The sequence below is a fragment of the Jatropha curcas genome, chromosome 2 (genome assembly GCF_041381405.1).
Source record: "Jatropha curcas cultivar XTBG-Jc1 chromosome 2, XTBG_Jcur_1.0, whole genome shotgun sequence".
Lineage (NCBI taxonomy): Eukaryota > Viridiplantae > Streptophyta > Magnoliopsida > Malpighiales > Euphorbiaceae > Jatropha > Jatropha curcas.
Genome location: NC_143152.1, coordinates 21918573 through 21936337, shown reverse-complemented (window position 1 = coordinate 21936337; position 17765 = coordinate 21918573). Strand labels below are relative to the sequence as shown.

Below are 17765 nucleotides of genomic sequence, written 5' to 3'. Positions count from 1 at the left end.
TGTGTTTTACATGATGAACTGATTGTTTAGTCTTTAGAACTTAGATTCTTGTTCTAACGTGTGCTCTGCAGGTTAGATTTAAGATTTCTGTTCTATTTCTAATGTCAGTTTTTATTCTATTTTTATGCTCTGACCATATGCGCTGATTATTAGAACTTAGAATGTATTGTCTATTTTTGCTAGTTCTAATATCAGTTTCTAAGAATTTTTCCTTGTTCTAAATTTCATAAATACTATCACTGCACCTATTCAGTGGGAGCATAATACATGCTCTAAACTTGCTTCTTGATAAGATCATTTGACATACTTAGAACTTATATTTTTCTATGCGTAAAAATTAGGGGGAGCACATGTTTTATGTTCGCTAAATTTATTGGTTTTGTCATCATCAAAAAGGGGGAGATTGTTGGCTCAAGGGTCAAATAATAATCTCGAGATTTTGATGATTAAAACAGAACAAATAAATTTAAATTATATTGTTTGTGCTAATAATATTCTATGCAGATTTCATATGGAAAGTAATAAATGAACAAGGCAAATCCTACAAATTTAAGGATTTTAAAGACATTTGAAGATCCTAGTGGTTAGACTTTTAGGATTCATTGTAGGATAGAGAGAACATCCAATTATAAGCACAAAAATCTATTTTCTCTCATCAAAATTATTTTTAAAAAATATCTCTTTAAAAATAAATCTTTTCGTTCCTTAAATTTACTTTAAATTATTTTTCGAACTCTCTTAAGATTCGAAATATTCAAAATTACCTAAATCAAAGAGACTTTGTCTCTAACAATTTTGGTAATAAGAATAAATCGAATAAAGATCTTATGTACTTCATTTTCGGAAATAAATTTTTTTAAGATCCAAAAATCTTGATTTATTTTTTTACCTAAACGAAGAAAGATTGTATTTTAATTCGTTTTGGTAAATAAATCTTTCAAAAAAGATTTTTCAAATATTTACTTTCGAAAATCTTTCTTTTAAAGGAAAGAACGATTGTCTCTTATTTGCTTACCAAAAAGATAGAATGTTGACTTAAAATTTTTGGTAACAAAGATTTCCATATCTTCTAAATAAGGAAAGACAATATTCTAATTTGAAAAAGAGATATTCACTTTCTAAAAACGAGAGTCATAGCCCTCTCTATAAAAAGGCGTTTCGTTTTTTAAGGACATGGAGAAAAAGAGTTTTAGTTTTAAGAGTATTCGTCCATTGATCAAATATTTTATCTCTCAAAACTTACTCTCTACCCCCTTATTTCTTTTCATCTTGATACGTTTTGTTTTATCTTTAAAAGAGAAAAGAAATTTTATAACAACTTCTTTTGAAAAATAGTTCTGATTTCTAAAACGTTTTTCTAATCTTAAAAACTTTTTTTCCTGTGCTTATATTTACATTTCTGTCTGTCTATTTAGATTCTGTAATCTTTAGTAGATAGGTTTTTATTTGGTAAACATTTGTGTAATAGTTTAGGTGAGAAGCTATTGTGAAATAGGTTATCAAGCGACCTTCTCCGTGAGAGAGATTCTAATGTCTTGAACTGAGTTTTTGTACTCTGCCAAAAACAAAAAGGGTTGAGGTTAACTAGAACCTTTGGAAAATCTAGTGGGACAAAGGGTAGATCTAGGTATTGATCTATTGCCTTATACTGTGGGTTTGTCTTTTACCCTTGAAAAGAGATAACATAGTTGAGGATCTCAAGATGAGTCTTGGGGAGTGGATGTAGGCAAGTTAGTGCTGAACCACTATAAATCACTGTGTTGATCTTTTTATTTTCGGAAGTTCTATTTGATAATATTTTACTCACATTTCTGTTTGTATTTTAGAAATGCTAAAGTTGTTAGTGTTTTGATGTTCTAATATGAAATAAGTTTTATCTTTTCTAAACATTAGAACTCTGGACTTCTGCTCAGTGAATATACCAAGTACTAAACGATTCTTCTATTTTCAGTATATTTCACTGTTTAGGTTTCTAATCTATTTTCTAAACTTGATCAAAACTTTGTGAAGCAGTTCAGATTTCGATAACTGTCTCTCACACAGTATTTTATGATTTTCTAAACTTTATGAGGAAGTTCTAATCACAATTGCTTTCCATCATAAAGCAGTTTTAATATTAAAATATGACATTGTGAAGCAGTTCTAATTGATAGCTGCACTTCGCAAAGTCTTTTTATTTTCTCTGAATAGAACATTGTGAGGTAGTTCTAATGAATGACTTATTTTCACAGGTTCATTAATTTTTCGCTGCAAATACAATTTCGAGTTTTATTTTAAAAGTTAAATTTTTATTTTTAGAAAACCCAATTCACCCCCCTCTTGGGTTGTGCCATTCATATACGGGACCCACAGCTTCATCTCCAACACATCCCTGATCCAGTGATATCTAACATGAATGTGTTTTGATGTTGAATGGAAGGAGGAATGCTTTCCAAGGTGAATTTCACTCTGACTATCATAAAATATCATTTATCATTCTTGATGAATTCCGAGTTCATTCAAGAACTTCTTCATCCATAGTAACTCCTTGCATGCTTCTGTTAGTGCTATAAATTCTGCCTCAGTTGTTGATAGAGCAATACACTTCTGTAATCTTGACTGCCACGACACGGCTCCCCCTGCAAATGTGATTAGATATCCTGATGTAGACTTTCTTGAGTTAACATCCCCAGCCATATCTGCATCGGTATAACCGACTAATACTGGCTTATCATCTCCAAAACATAAACATATTTTGGCTGTACCTTGAAGATACCTGAAAATCTATTTCACTGCAGCCCAATGTTCCTTTCCAGGATTTGAAAGAAACCGACTCACTACTCCGACTAAGTGAGCAATATCTGGCCGTGTACAAATCATAGCATACATCAAGCTTCCAACTGCTGAGGCATATGGAATCTTTTCCATTTCTTCCTTCTCTCCATCGGTAGAAGGGCACTGTTTTGAGCTTATTAAAGTAATTAGCAAGAGGATAACTAACCGCTTTAGCATTCTCCATTTTAAACCTTTAAAGTACTTTCTCAATGTACTTCTCCTGTGACAACCATAATTTCTTGGTTCTTCGATTCCTTGTAATCTTCATGCCAAGGATCTGCTTTGCTGGTCCCAAGTCTTTCATAGCAAAAGACTTCCTTAGCTGTTTCTTCAAGCTATTAATTCTGACAGAATTCTGACCAACAATCAACATATCATCTACATAGAGCAAAAGAATAATGTAGTCATCATCAGAGAATTTCTTTACGAAGACACAGTGATCTGAAGTAGTCTTTTTGTAACCTTGCTCCCCCATAACAGATTCAAACTTCTTATACCACTGTCTTGGTCCCTGTTTTAAACCATACAAGCTTTTCTTTAACTTACATACATAACTCTCTTTTCCTTTTTCGATGAAACCCTCTGGCTGCTCCATGTATATTTCTTCTTCCAAGTCACCATGTAGGAAGGCAGTCTTTACATCCATTTGCTTGATTTCCAGATTCAAACTGGCGGCCATTGAGCACTGTCCGAATGAATGTCATTTTCACAACTTGTGAAAAAATTTCATCAAAATCAATAGCCTCTCTTTGATTGAATCCTTTCACAATCAGTCTAACTTTGAATCGTGTTTGAGAGCTATGTTATTCCTGCTTGATCCTGAACACTCACTTGTTCTTTGTTGAGAATCTAAGCCCTAGGAGCAATTAATCAAATCAAATTCAATTATATATTTAATATTGGGCTTATAATAAGTTGGGCTTACCTTTAACACAAAATGGCTTAAGCCATTTTGGTTGGTTCACCCTTCACATTATATGCCCTTTTAGTTTGTTGTATTATTCGATGTTGGATTACCCACATACTCCAACACTCCCCCCTCAAGTGGGACTACCCACTTGATAAGCATACGATGGCCCAACACATGGGTCCATCAAGGTACGACCCAACACGGGAACTTTCCTCATGCAGGTTCGGGTCCCAGGCTCTGATACCATGTTGAGAATCTGAGCCCTAGGAGCAATTAATCAAATCAAATTCAATTATATATTTAATATTGGGCTTATAATGAGTTGGGCTTACCTTTAACACAAAATGGCCCAAGCCATTTTGGTTAGTTCACCCTTCACATTATATGTCCTTTTAGTTAATTGTATTTATCCGACGTGGGATTACCCACATACTCCAACATTCTTCAAAGCTTTCTTGTCTTTGGGCAACTTCACTAGCTCAAATGTTTTATTCTCATGTAAGGATTTCATTTCATCTTGCATGGTTTCAATCCAGTTCCTTTTGTGTTCACTTTCCATTGCTTCTTCAAAGCATTCAGGTTCTCCCCCATCAATCATCAATGCATATTCATTTGCTGGATATCTAGTAGATGGTTGTCTGACTCTACTAGATCTTCTTTGAGAACCTTTTGGTGCTAGTGGCTGAACATGAACACCATCAAAATCATCTTCTGGTTCATTCTAATAAAGAACTTCTGGATTTTCTAACTCTGGCACTTGTTCTTGTGGAACATCTTCTTCATCTCCAACTTGTCTTTATTCTGTTGTTGGAGGAACTATTTGCACATCTGTTGAATCATCATCAAATCTATCGGCAGCTTGCTTCTGAATCTTTTCAACATCTTCAATAGTCTGATTTTCAACAAATATAGCATCTCTACTTCTTATCATCTTTTTCTAGACTGGATAAAAAAACCTATAGCCAAACTGATCTTGGCCATAGCCAACAAATACACATTGTTAAGTCTTGACATCAAGCTTAGACCTCTCATCCTTAGGAATATGCTCAAAGGCTTTGCAGCCAAATACCTGCAAATGATCATAAGAAACATCCTTTCCTGACCATACTCTTTCTGGAGTATCATACTGTAGAGGAACACAAGGTGAACGATTTATAAGATGAACTGCTGTAAGAAGAGCTTCACCCCAAAATCTTTTAGACAAATTTGCATGTGAGAGTAAACATCTGACTCTCTCCATCAAAGTTTTGTTCATCCTTTGAGCCAAACCATTCAGTTGCAGCGTCTTGGGAGGTGTTGTTTGATGTCAATACCATGCTCTTTGCAGAAAGTATCAAATGGCCCAATGTATTCTCCACCATTATCTGTTCTGATGCACTTTAACTTTTTGCCTGTCTGTCGCTCAACCAAGTTTAGAAATTGTTTAAAAAAACATCTAAAACTTGATCTTTCGACTTCAAAGTGTATACCCCAGGTCTTCCTAGAATGGTCATCGATAAATGTTACAAAGTATCGATTTCGACCATATGACATCGTCAATGGTCCACACAGATCTGAATGTACCATATCTAACACATTCTTCATTCTGGAAGGCTGAGAAATCTTGAAGGCTACTTTATTCTATTTTCTTGCCATACAATCAAAACATTTCTCTAAATGGACTTTATCCAATCCAGATAGCATGTTATTTCTGACCAGAGTTGTCATTCCTTTCTCACTCATGTGGCCTATTCGTTTATGCCACAATTCAACCGTACTATCATCCTTCGCTATATTTAAAGTATCTTGGGAGAGCTTTGCATGCATCACGTATAATTTTGGGTCTTTCTTTCCATTGGCTACCACCATGGAACCTTTTGTGAGTTTCCATTGAACATTTTTGAAGGTGCTACAGAAATCTTCAGCATCAAGTCTGCCAACCGAGATTAAATTAGAATGCATATCTGGTACATGCACGACATCTTTTAGAATTAATCTCGAGCCATTTTCTGTCTCCAAGCAAATATCTCCCTTACCGACAACTTTCAACAATTTATCGTCTGCTATCTTGACCACACCCAGATTGTCTGGTGTGTAAGATGAAAAATTTTTTCTCCGGGATGTTGCATGAAGTGTAGCCCAACTGGTTTCTTGGGTTGCAAGATTGATAGTGTCTTCAATGAACAATTGGAGCTCAGCAATAACATTAGCTTTATCATCATTGCTTTCTTCTTTCTTTGCTTTGCCTTTGATCTTCTCCTGATCACTTTTGAACTTCCGGCAATACCTTTGTAACACCCTCCGCCCAGTCCCGAGAGACCCGACGACGGATGTCACATTCGGTGCCGGAGGCACCGTCTTAACTTAACTTATAAATCAGAAAATCCTAGTATGAATTAGAAGTGATTTAATATTCACAAGTTTAGCAAGTAGTATTTTTTTTTTTTAAATGATTTGGGAGAAACCTACAGAAAAACTGCAAGAGTTTCCCCTAAACATAGACATTGCCAAACAAGTGAATACACAACACTCCCAATTTCAAAACTCCAAACCCCATCAAACGCCAAAAACAACACAATAACACTCTTCTAAGGTCTAACTACAACATTTTCGTATGCATCAATTAGATACATTTCGTTAAATATATTACTTTGAATTTTCTACACAATAAATAAGTTCCAAGTTATCTTCCAATAAATACACCCAATTAATTTCCAATAATATACTTAAAGTATAAATTACATAATAGAGTCTCCAAAAATGGACTACTTATACATGCCATAATACTTAATAACTACCAAAATATCTCTTCAGCTCTGATGCTACTCTTTTGGTCTTCAATCAGCAAATATAGACTCCAACCTACGCGTGATAAAATCAACGCGCTGAGTATAAAACTCAGTGGTGCTCATAAAACACAACAAACCAATGTTGCGATGGCAACACACTTAAAATATCAATTTTCATCAAAAGATTTACAATCATAAAATCATTAACGCTTTAATATACATTTACATTTATAACAAAATGATCAAATAAACTATTAATATTTTATTCGTTCAAATCATAAATTCATTATTTGAAATTGTAGTACACCAATACATATACTGGTTATTTAGAAAACCATGTAAAGTAATATCCTGCTTTGACAATTCATTTAATAACATATAATCATTTATTTCCAAGCTACCTGAAAAATATGTTTACAAGGGCTCACATACACTTAGGAGAAAAAGAAGCAGATAGGTTTTCAGAACAGATTCAGAATGGCCTTAGGTCGCCAACAGATTCAGAACATATAGAGTGCGTCCGCCCTAACAGAACAGAAGGCACCCACGTGCCTAGCATATGATCATAGCTTCTTATCAAAATGGCATCAAATGCCGAGCATGCTCATCATACAGAATAAAATCAAATCACGCATCAAATTCACACCAAGTATATTAGAGCCCAAAGTCCATTTTTTTTATTCTTATTTTTAGTCTGACTTTCCATTGCTCATAAAATTTATTTTCTGTAGTATTCATAAAATTACAATGAAAACTGAATTTAAACTGAATTCATTCATGAAACATCTCATACTTAAACCAAAGTACTTAACATTGGAAATTTCCAGCATAAAAGCAATCTTGACCTTTGCTGAGTTTTTAATACATAACTTGAGTTATATATCTCCAAATTAAATGAAATTAGATTCATTAGAATGATAAGACACAATTATACAATTGTTATGAAGGAACCATAACCCAGAAACATCTGCAAGATAGGCAAAATAAGCTAGGAACACAGACTAATAGTCCAGACCGGATTCAGCAGAACCAAGTCCAATGTTTATTGAATTTCTCCGTAACCAGACACTCAAATTAAACCAATCCAACACCAGGGAAATCTCAAGACACAGGGTAACAACTCTCATGAAGAACTCAACACCTAATCTTGCCATTATGGTGGTCAAAATAGTCACTCAATCTATTGCTGCATGTGGTACGTTACAACAGAGTCAGTTTAGGTGTTTTAGTCATAAGGTGAGCTATATATATCAAAATTGGACACAAGAGGATGGGTTGGAAAGCTAAGAAGTATACCTACAACTTTCATGAAGGACTCAAATATAGAGGGAAAATAAAACGAATAGAAAAATAGTCCTTAAACACACCCATTAACATTTTCCCTTGGTAAAATTCTGCCACTTTTGGAAGAAGAAGAGAAAAATAAGTTCTTCATAAATTCAACATATAGATAGGCTTAGAAAACACTCAAGAACACATTTATACAACCAAATTCCAGCAATCAAATCAGGTCATACAAAATCCCAAATTTTCACAAAGTAGTACAAACTTCACAAATCCAAAAATTGAAGTAAGGTTAGTGTGTTTATGAACACAAACCTTTAAAACAACTTGAATCAAAGCTCCTTAAACTTTGGTCTTGCCTTTATCTTTGTTAGAAGGCTCTCCACCCTCTACATGTAATAAGCTCAAAATCAAAACAAAGAAAACAAAGAAAAGAAGAAATTGGAGCATGATTAAGTATAATCCAAAAGAAAACTCTAAATCCAAAAATAATGAAGTTTACTTCACCTAATGAATTCTCCAAATTCCTTGAAATCAATCCCTAAAAACCCCTTCTCAAGCTTTAATCTCTAGATTTTCTTACTTTATTCAAGGTAAATGGAGTGAATTTGGTGAATTATTCAAGTAGAAAATGGAGAAAACAAAGAGAAGAGAAAGAGAGGCTAAAAGTGAAATGGAGGAGAAGAAGATGAAGTTCACGTTAGATGGAGAAGAAGAGGAAGAAAAATATTGCTCAAATAATGGAGTTGACTAAAGGGTAGTTTGGTCTTTTCACCAAAATTGGATGGCTAGGATTGAATGTAAATCTAATCTAATGGCTACAAATATTCTCCAAATTAAATTCCTTCAAAATATTATATAACACAACAAAATTCTCAAATTTACTCCATAAAAATAATTCCTCTAATTTCCTTAATTAATATAACATCATTTCAAATTTAATCCATACAACTATTGCCTCTAATTTCCTTAATTAATATCACATCTTAAGTTACTACTCACTAATTCTCTAAAATTCTCCAAAAATATTCACTACTTACTTTCTACCCATAAAAATCATGCATGCATGCTCCAAAAATGTAACATAAAATATTAACCATATATAATAATTTTTCTGGACCAAAATAATACCGACTCCCGGACCGACAATACTATTCACAGACAGATAAACTACTATTTCAACACAGGAAAAAATAGGGCGTTACAGCTCTTCCCCCCTTAAAGAATTTCGTCCTCGAAATTCACCTGAATTAAACAACTGAGGATGTTGTTGTCTCATAATGTCTTCACTTTCCCATGTAGCTTCCTCGGTCTTATGGTTTCTCCAAAGAACCTTTACCAAAGGAATTCTCTTATTCCTTAGTTCCTTAACTTCCCTAGCAAGTATCTTCACCGGTTCTTCCTCATAAGTTAAATCTGGATCAATAGTAATTGATTCAACTGATATCACGTGTGATGGGTCGGACCGATACCTCCTCAACATAGATACGTGGAAAACGTTATGGATCCTATCCAGGTCTGGTGGTAAAGCTAGTCTATAGGCCAATGGACCCACACGCTCAATGATCTCATATGGACCAATGAACCTAGGACTAAGCTTACCCTTTCTTCCAAATCTCAATATCTTTTTCCACGGAGATACCTTAAGGAAAACCTTATCTCCCACTGCATACTCTATATCTCTCCTCTTCAAGTCTGCATAAGATTTTTGACGATCTGAAGCTGCTCTCAATCGATCTCTGATAATTTTGACCTTTTCTTCTGTATCCTGAATCAAATCCGGACCTACCATCTTGCCCTCGCTCAATTCTGACCAACATAATGGAGTCCTACATCTCCTACCATAGAGCGCTTCAAAAGGGGCCATCTGAATACTCGACTGATAACTGTTATTATAGGCGAATTCGATAAGTCGAATGTACTTCTCCCAACTGCCCTCAAACTCAATAACACAAGTTCTTAACATATCCTCCAAAATCTGAATAACCCGCTCTGACTGACCATCTGTCTGAGGATGAAAAGCTGTGCTGAAATTCAGCTTGGTACCCAGGGCCTCATGTAGCTTCTTCCAAAATCTAGAAGTAAATCTCGGATCTCTATCTGAAATGATGGATGAAGGAACTCCATGTAATCTCACTATCTCATCTATATACAGCTCTGCATACTGCTCCATGGTGAAATCGGTCTTAATAGGAAGAAAGTGTGCTGATTTAGTTAGTCTGTCAACTATTACCCATACAACATCTTTCTTTTTAGGAGTTAAAGGCAATCCAGTCACAAAATCCATTGTAATCTTATCCCATTTCCACTCTGGAATAGCAGTAGGGTGTAACAAACCGGAAGGAAACTGGTGCTCTGCTTTAACTTGCTGGCATGTCAAACACCTCGACACATAATCTGTGATCTCCCTCTTCATCGCCGGCCACCAATATTGTGATTTCAAATCCTGATACATTTTATTACTGCCAGGATGCATAGCATATGGACTACTATGAGCTTCCTTTAAGATACTCTTTCTCAACTCTGAAATTTTAGGCACACAAATTCTGTCCCCAAAGTACAAGCAGTCGTCATCTTTAATCATAAATCTCTTTTTCTTTCCCTCTCTAGTTAGGTCTTTCCACAAGGCAACAGTCTCATCATCCTTTTGTGCATCTCGAATTTGCTGAAGTAGGCTAGGTCTAATCACAAGCTCTGCCACAAGTGCACCATTACTAGCTACAGATAATCGAGTATTCATAGCACGTAAAGCAACCAAGGATTTCCTACTAAGTGCATCTGCTACCACATTCGCTTTACCTGGATGGTAATCAATGGTAAAGTCATAGTCTTTAAGCAGCTCTAACCATCTACGTTGTCTCAGATTAAGCTCCTTTTGAGTAAGCAGATACTTGAGACTCTTATGATCCGTATACAGATGACATTTCTCACCATATAAGTAATGCCTCCAAATCTTCAAAGCGAAGACTATAGCTGCTAACTCCAAATCATGAGTAGGGTAGTTCTTCTCATGTGGTTTAAGCTGTCTAGAAGCATAAGCAACTACCTTACTCTCCTGCATAAGCACACAACCCAATCCATTATGCGAAGCATCACTATACACATCATACGGTCTACCCGAAACTGGCTGTGTCAACACTGGAGCCTCAGTAAGCATCGTCTTAAGCTTCTCAAAACTATTCTGACATTTATCAGTCCACTCGAATCTGACATCTTTTTGAAGAATTCTAGTCAAAGGAGCTGCAATGAGAGAAAATCCCTTTATAAATCTTCTATAATAACCAGCCAATCCTAAGAAACTCCGAATCTCTATAACATTCTTAGGTGGCTTCCATTGAACCACTGCCTCTATCTTCTTCGGATCAACTCTAATACCCTCAGCAGAAATAATGTGACCCAAAAAGTAATCTCAGACAACCAGAATTCACACTTACTCAACTTAGCATACAACTGTCTCTCTCTCAATATTTGAAGTACAATTCTCAAATGGTGATTATGATCCTCTCTAGTCCGAGAATATACCAAGATATCATCAATGAACACAACTACAAACTGATCTAAGTAAGGATGAAAAATCCGGTTCATCAAATCCATGAAAACTGCAGGAGCATTCGTCAACCCAAACGGCATTACCAAGAATTCATAGTGACCATAACGTGTCCTAAAAGCAGTCTTAGGTACATCTGATTCCTTAACCCCCAGCTGGTGATAACCCGATCTCAGATCTATCTTTGAGAACACGCTAGCTCCTCTCAACTGATCAAACAAATCATCTATCCGAGGCAATGGATATCGATTTTTCACTGTAACTTTATTAAGTTGTCTATAATCAATACACAATCTAAGTGATCCATCCTTCTTCTTTACAAACAATACTGGCGCACCCCATGGAGATACACTAGGACGAATGAACCCCTTATCAAGTAACTCCTGAATCTGTATCTTTAACTCTTTCAACTCAGTAGGAGCATCCGATATGGAGCAATGGATATCGGTGCAGTACCAGGCATGACCTCAATACCAAACTCAACCTCTCTCTGAGGAGGTAACCCAGGCAACTCCTCTGGAAATACATCCGAAAAATCACATACTATGGGTATATCATGTACACCAGGGGATTCTGACTCTGGAGTAAGTACACAGGCTAAGTATGCCTCACAACCATGCTGGATCAGTCTTCTAGCAGTAGAAGCAGAAATAATATTAGAGAGGTAATCCGACCTCTCACCCACTACTACAATCTCCTCACCAGATGAAGTCTGGAGTGTAATCCTCTTCAGTCTACAATCAATCATAACTCCATGTCTAGATAACCAATCCATACCCAATATCACATCAAACTCCCGGAAAGGTAACTCTATCATATCTCCCAAAAATACATGGCCATATATTACTAATGGACAAGCTCTATACACCCGATTAACTATCACACTATGACCCAGTGGATTAGTAACCTTCATACTATGCTCTAATATATCAGCATGCATATTACCCAATCTACCCACATGTATGCATAAATATGAATGCGTAGAGCCAGGATCAATCAAAGCATATACAGAAAGATCAAAGATAGAGAATATACCAACTATAACGTCTGGGGCATCCTGCTCCTCCCTAGTCCTAATAGCATACGCTCTGGCAGGTGCTCTGGACTCAAGTTTGTCCATTGTCTCTGAAACTAGCCTCTGACTCCTAGAACCTACTGTATCGCCACGGCCTCTGCCTCTTCCTCTCGGAATAAAGGAAGCTGACCTCCCGACCTGTGGAGCTGAACTAGCCAAAGTAGGGCAGTCTCGAATTATATGCTCAGTAGATCCACATCGAAAGCATGCCCCAGATAATCTCCTACAAACTCCAGGATGTCTCTGACCACAATGAGTACATGTCGGTAAATTGCTCCATGCAGTACCTCCACCACTAGCAACAGATGTGGTCTGTGACGCTGCTCTACCATAAGGACCATGTCTAGGTCTCTGTATCGGTCTAGACCAAGTCTGTGATGCACCTCTATACCTCTTACTGCTAGACTGAGCCCCAGAAGTCTGTCCAGATGTCATACCCTGAAGCCTTTTTTGTTGGCCCTGCTGATTCCATTGCTGTCTAGCCTGTTGCTCATTCCTAACTTCTTCAAGCTCTAAAGCTGCCTTTACCAGAGAAGACAATGTTGTATGAGGATGAGCAACCAGATGCATTCTATATTCATCATGCAACCCTCTACGAAAACGCTTGCATCTATCTGATTCAGTAGGAACCATCTCCACGGCATACCTGCTTAGCCGGATGAACTCTCTCTCATATTCAGACACAGTCATTTTGCCCTGTTTTAACTCTAAAAACTCAGCTTTACGTTGGTCCATGTACAGCTCCCCAATATATTTTTATCTGAACTCAGACAGAAAGAATGCCCAAGTCCTCTTCTCTTTACTGACTGTCTGTGATACTGTTTCCCACCACTGATAAGCTTCCTCCCTTAATAACGAAGTGGCACAAACTAAACTATCTGAAGCTGAGCACTGCATCTGCTCCAATATCCTTTCCAAAGACTGGAGCCAATACTCGGCTGTAGAAGCCATATCATCCCTGCTACCCCTGAACTCAACAGCTCCATATTTTCTCAATTTCTCAATAGGGGGACGAACTGGAATAGGGGCTGGAGCAGCTGGAGCCTGGGGAACAGTTCCCGCTACTTGCCTCAAAGCAGCAACTAACTGCTGAACAAACGTATCCTGATTAGGCCCCGCAGGACCTGCAGCAGCCTGCCCCACTCTCGAGGCGTGCTCCGCATCAGAACCCACAGCACCACTAGCATCATGACCAACAGGGACACCACCACTATGAGGAACATAACTATCCACCTCCTCCTCAGACTGATGTTGAGACATCACTGAACTCCTACAAAGACCAAAAGGTTCGCATCAGAGAGAAGTTCTAAATCAAACCACTATGGCATGTATTGAACTTAACTATTCCTCTATATGCATATAGTCCGAGAACCGCCTAAACCTGGCTCTGATACCACTAAATGTAACACCCTCCGCCCAGTCCCGAGAGACCCGACGACGGATGTCACATTCGGTGCCGGAGGCACCGTCTTAACTTAACTTATAAATCAGAAAATCCTAGTATGAATTAGAAGTGATTTAATATTCACAAGTTTAGCAAGTAGTATTTTTTTTTTTAAATGATTTGGGAGAAACCTACAGAAAAACTGCAAGAGTTTCCCCTAAACATAGACATTGCCAAACAAGTGAATACACAACACTCCCAATTTCAAAACTCCAAACCCCATCAAACGCCAAAAACAACACAATAACACTCTTCTAAGGTCTAACTACAACATTTTCGTATGCATCAATTAGATACATTTCGTTAAATATATTACTTTGAATTTTCTACACAATAAATAAGTTCCAAGTTATCTTCCAATAAATACACCCAATTAATTTCCAATAATATACTTAAAGTATAAATTTGTGAATACTCAAATTTTGAGGCTCAAAGAGCCATTTTTTTCGGACTGCAAACAGTCCGGTCGGACCGGAGGTCATTCAAAAAAGTTCACCGGAAGTGTGCCAATATGGTACTTGAAATGTCCGAAAAATTACGAGGATCACGGAACTGGTCTCGGAATATTTTTCCGAGATCCGGAACTCCCGGAAAAGCCTCCGGAATAATAAGGAGAAAAAGGCACACGTGCCCGCCCACGGGGGCGGGCCTGCCCGCCCAAGCCAGGCGGGCATGCCCGCCTCGCATGGGCGGGCACACCCGCCCAGCTTGGGCGGACACGCCCGCCCAGCATGGGCGGGCATACCCGCCCAAGCCAGGCGGGCAGGCCCGCCCAGCTTGGGCGGACACGCCCGCCCAGCATGGGCGGGCACGCCCGCCCAGCTTGGGCGGACACGCCCGCCCAGCTTGGGCGGGCACACCCGCCCAAGCCAGGCGGGCATGCCCGCCCAGCTTGGGCGGACACGCCCGCCCAGAATGGGCGGACACGCCCGCCCAGAATGGGCGGGCACGCCCGCCCAGCTTGGGCGGACACGCCCGCCCAGCATGGGCGGGCACGCCCGCTCTCTTAGGCGGGCACGCCCGCCCTCGAGGGCGGGCAGGCGCGCCCGGGGTGCGTTTTTTTCCTATAAAAAGAGGCCCCGGGGCTCCATTTTACTCACTCAGTCTGTGTTGACGGACGCTCCTTCTCCCTACGCTCTTTGCGATTCTTTACTGCTTTCTTGCATTTTTTTAGTTTTAATTTTATTTTATTGTTGTGATACCTGGTCACTTAAAATTAAATTAAAATTAATTCCCTTAACGAGGAGCTTAACCTGGAGTTAAGAAGCGGTCGACGATTAAATCAGGTATGTAAACAAAACTCTGCCTATTTAATTTTAGCACTTCATGCATGCTTCTCTTCTACTCCGCCTAAATTCTATAACGGCATAAATGCATTCATATCATCCACCAGGCAAATAAAATGGTCTTAAATAAATAAAATTAAGCTTAAGTGCCCGGTTAATTAATAATCGTGGTATTAAAGCTTAAATTCGACAATATTGGCTAAAAGCCTAGTTAATCAATAACTATGGTGAAAGTGCCTTATTTCGAACAGTTTTTTTGCCTAAGTCTAATTAATCAATAATTGTGACTAAAAGGCCCTGATTAAACACTTTTTCTTTTTATGGCAATAAATTGCCTATATTTCAATTTAATTAATCACTTTAGGCAAACAAATTGCCTATAAGTGAGAATTGATTCTTTTCCATAGCGACAAATCGCTTCAAGCAATATTTTGGCTAAAAGCCTTTAATTAATCACTTTAGGCAAACAAATTGCCTATAAGTGAGAATTGATTTCGTTCTCATAGCGACAAACCGCTTAAATCAAAATTTGGCTAAAAGCCTTTAATTAATCACTTTAGGCAAACAAATCGCCTATAAGTGAAGATTAACTTTTTTGTAGCGACAAATCGCTTAAATTAAATTTCTTTGGCTAAAAGCCTTCGAACAATTTTTTTTGGCAAATAAACTGCCTTAAATCAATCCATTTAGGCGATAATCGCCCAATTAATATCATTTGGCAAATTAAGTGCCTAAACCAATATTTTGGCTTTAAAAGCCTTAAAACAATTCGTTTTGGCACAAATGCCTTAAAAAATCAATCTTTTGGCAAGAATAAGCCCAAATTAAACTCTTTTGGCTAAAAGCCTCAAAATCAACATTTTGGCACCAAGTGCCTAAATCAATCAGTCTTTTGGCAAAAAGCCTAAACAAAATGCACGGAGCATACACACACTCATGCATAAAGCATCCCATTCAAAGCCCTCTAAAAAGAGGCGTATCGAACTACGTCGACTTTGATCTTCCATTCAAACGGAAGTACGTAGGCACGTTTGGGATTTAACCCCGAGCGGCAAGTCAAAATCACATAAACCTTTTATTTGGTCCAATCACATCATTTACCTTGCAAAGCATTCAAGCATTCATTCATGGTTAGTTTATCAGCATGACATAGTCTCGGGATCCATCTCGGGTTTGCACACCATGCTTTAGACATTGGGTAATTAATCTAGTAACTAGGTTAATTAAAAATGGAGTCACTTAGGGTTTTTTCCTAGTTTACCCTGAAACAATTAAACAAGGTGGCGACTCACACATCACGTGCGTTTCTTCCTTAGTCACATGCCTTCATATTGCATTTGATATTTTGGGGAGGGGTTCACAGTTTGGCGACTTCACTGGGGAATGTTTATGTAATCTTTTTGCATAATAGTGGACTACAATTGCTGCATAGACTAACCTGCCCTTCTTTAGGGTATTATTTTACTATGCTTTGTTTTGCAGGGTACCTAAGCACAAATTGAGTATTCCTTCTTTAAGAATGCTTAATAAGGGAAATTTGAACTTGATTGACAAATTTAATTAAGACATTTAAATTTGTTGACTTATGTGCACGATTGAGAATCTTTTTCTCCATTGCATAAAAAATGAATTTCAAATGAATTTCTTCTCTCTCTGTTCAAACTTCTGAGTCTGGATAGCAAGTAGCGCTGATCGGCAGGTCTCTTTGATTATGTCGACGGACAGCCAAAGCGTCCTCCCTGTTACCGCAAACCGCCCCTAATCCTTTTGGGGGTGGCCCATGGGTATGCGTACCACTGGACCCACGTGAAACTCTTTGTTTCACATGTGGTTAGGTATATCCATACTCAAGGTTCAAGGGTCCCTTATAAACCGATTCTCTATTTGAGTCATAGCCTATAGAACCTACCCTTTAGGGCTGTATGCACCCAATGATGTGAATCATATTCATTAAATGGTTTATGACATGTTGTTATGTGCATTCACGACATATCATAGGCATGGGATAAACACAAAGAGAGCAGAAAAACACCCTTTTACATTCAGTCATGCACAGTTGGACAAAGAGTCAATCTACCTCATATCAGTTACCTGATACACCAACCACTGTACCTAATCCAGCTACCCTTACCCTTGCAGGTGCCCACAATCCGAGTGCCTACCCAAGTGCCAGACACACCTACAGTGCTATCACCAGCTTCACCAGCTTCACCAGCTACACCAGCTTCGCCTACAACTCCAACAACCCTATCTGCACCAATGGCATCACTTGCTGATATCCAAACCCTCATCGAACAACTAGAGGCTAGAATGGAGGCCAGAATGAATGAGGCACTAGCTGCCCAAAGGACCGCCCTGATAGCTGAATTGGGAAATGGGAATGGTAATGGAAATGGGGCTTCCGCTGGGGGAAGTGGACCTGCTGCCTCCAACCAGGGTCCTGCTGCTGAACCTACAGACCCCGTCCTAAACCTGGATGAGATGCCTTCCAAAACTGCTTCTGAGCTGGAAGCTCAGAGAATGAGAGAGAAGCTAGAGCTTTTAGAAAGGTCAATCACTGCCCTCAAGACCCATAAGGAAGTGGTGGACATGGACTCCTTGTCTTTGTTCCCTGAAGCCAGATTACCAACTAAGTTC

The 17765-nt window shown here is 38.3% G+C and overlaps 1 protein-coding gene across 1 annotated transcript; it reads right to left on the bottom strand.

The window, feature by feature from the left end:
- Nucleotides 1-11729: 11729 nt before the first annotated feature.
- Nucleotides 11730-13135, bottom strand: LOC149498394 (uncharacterized). The gene has a single exon (XM_089717312.1). The coding sequence runs from the start codon at nucleotides 13131-13133 to the stop codon at nucleotides 11730-11732; it is 1404 nt and encodes a 467-aa protein (XP_089573438.1). The 5' UTR covers nucleotides 13134-13135.
- Nucleotides 13136-17765: the final 4630 nt, after the last annotated feature.

Coding starts and splice junctions, on each gene's coding strand:
- LOC149498394 (XM_089717312.1), bottom strand. CDS start 13,133: ATGGACCAACGTAAAGCTGAGTTTTTAGAGTTAAAACAGGGCAAAATG.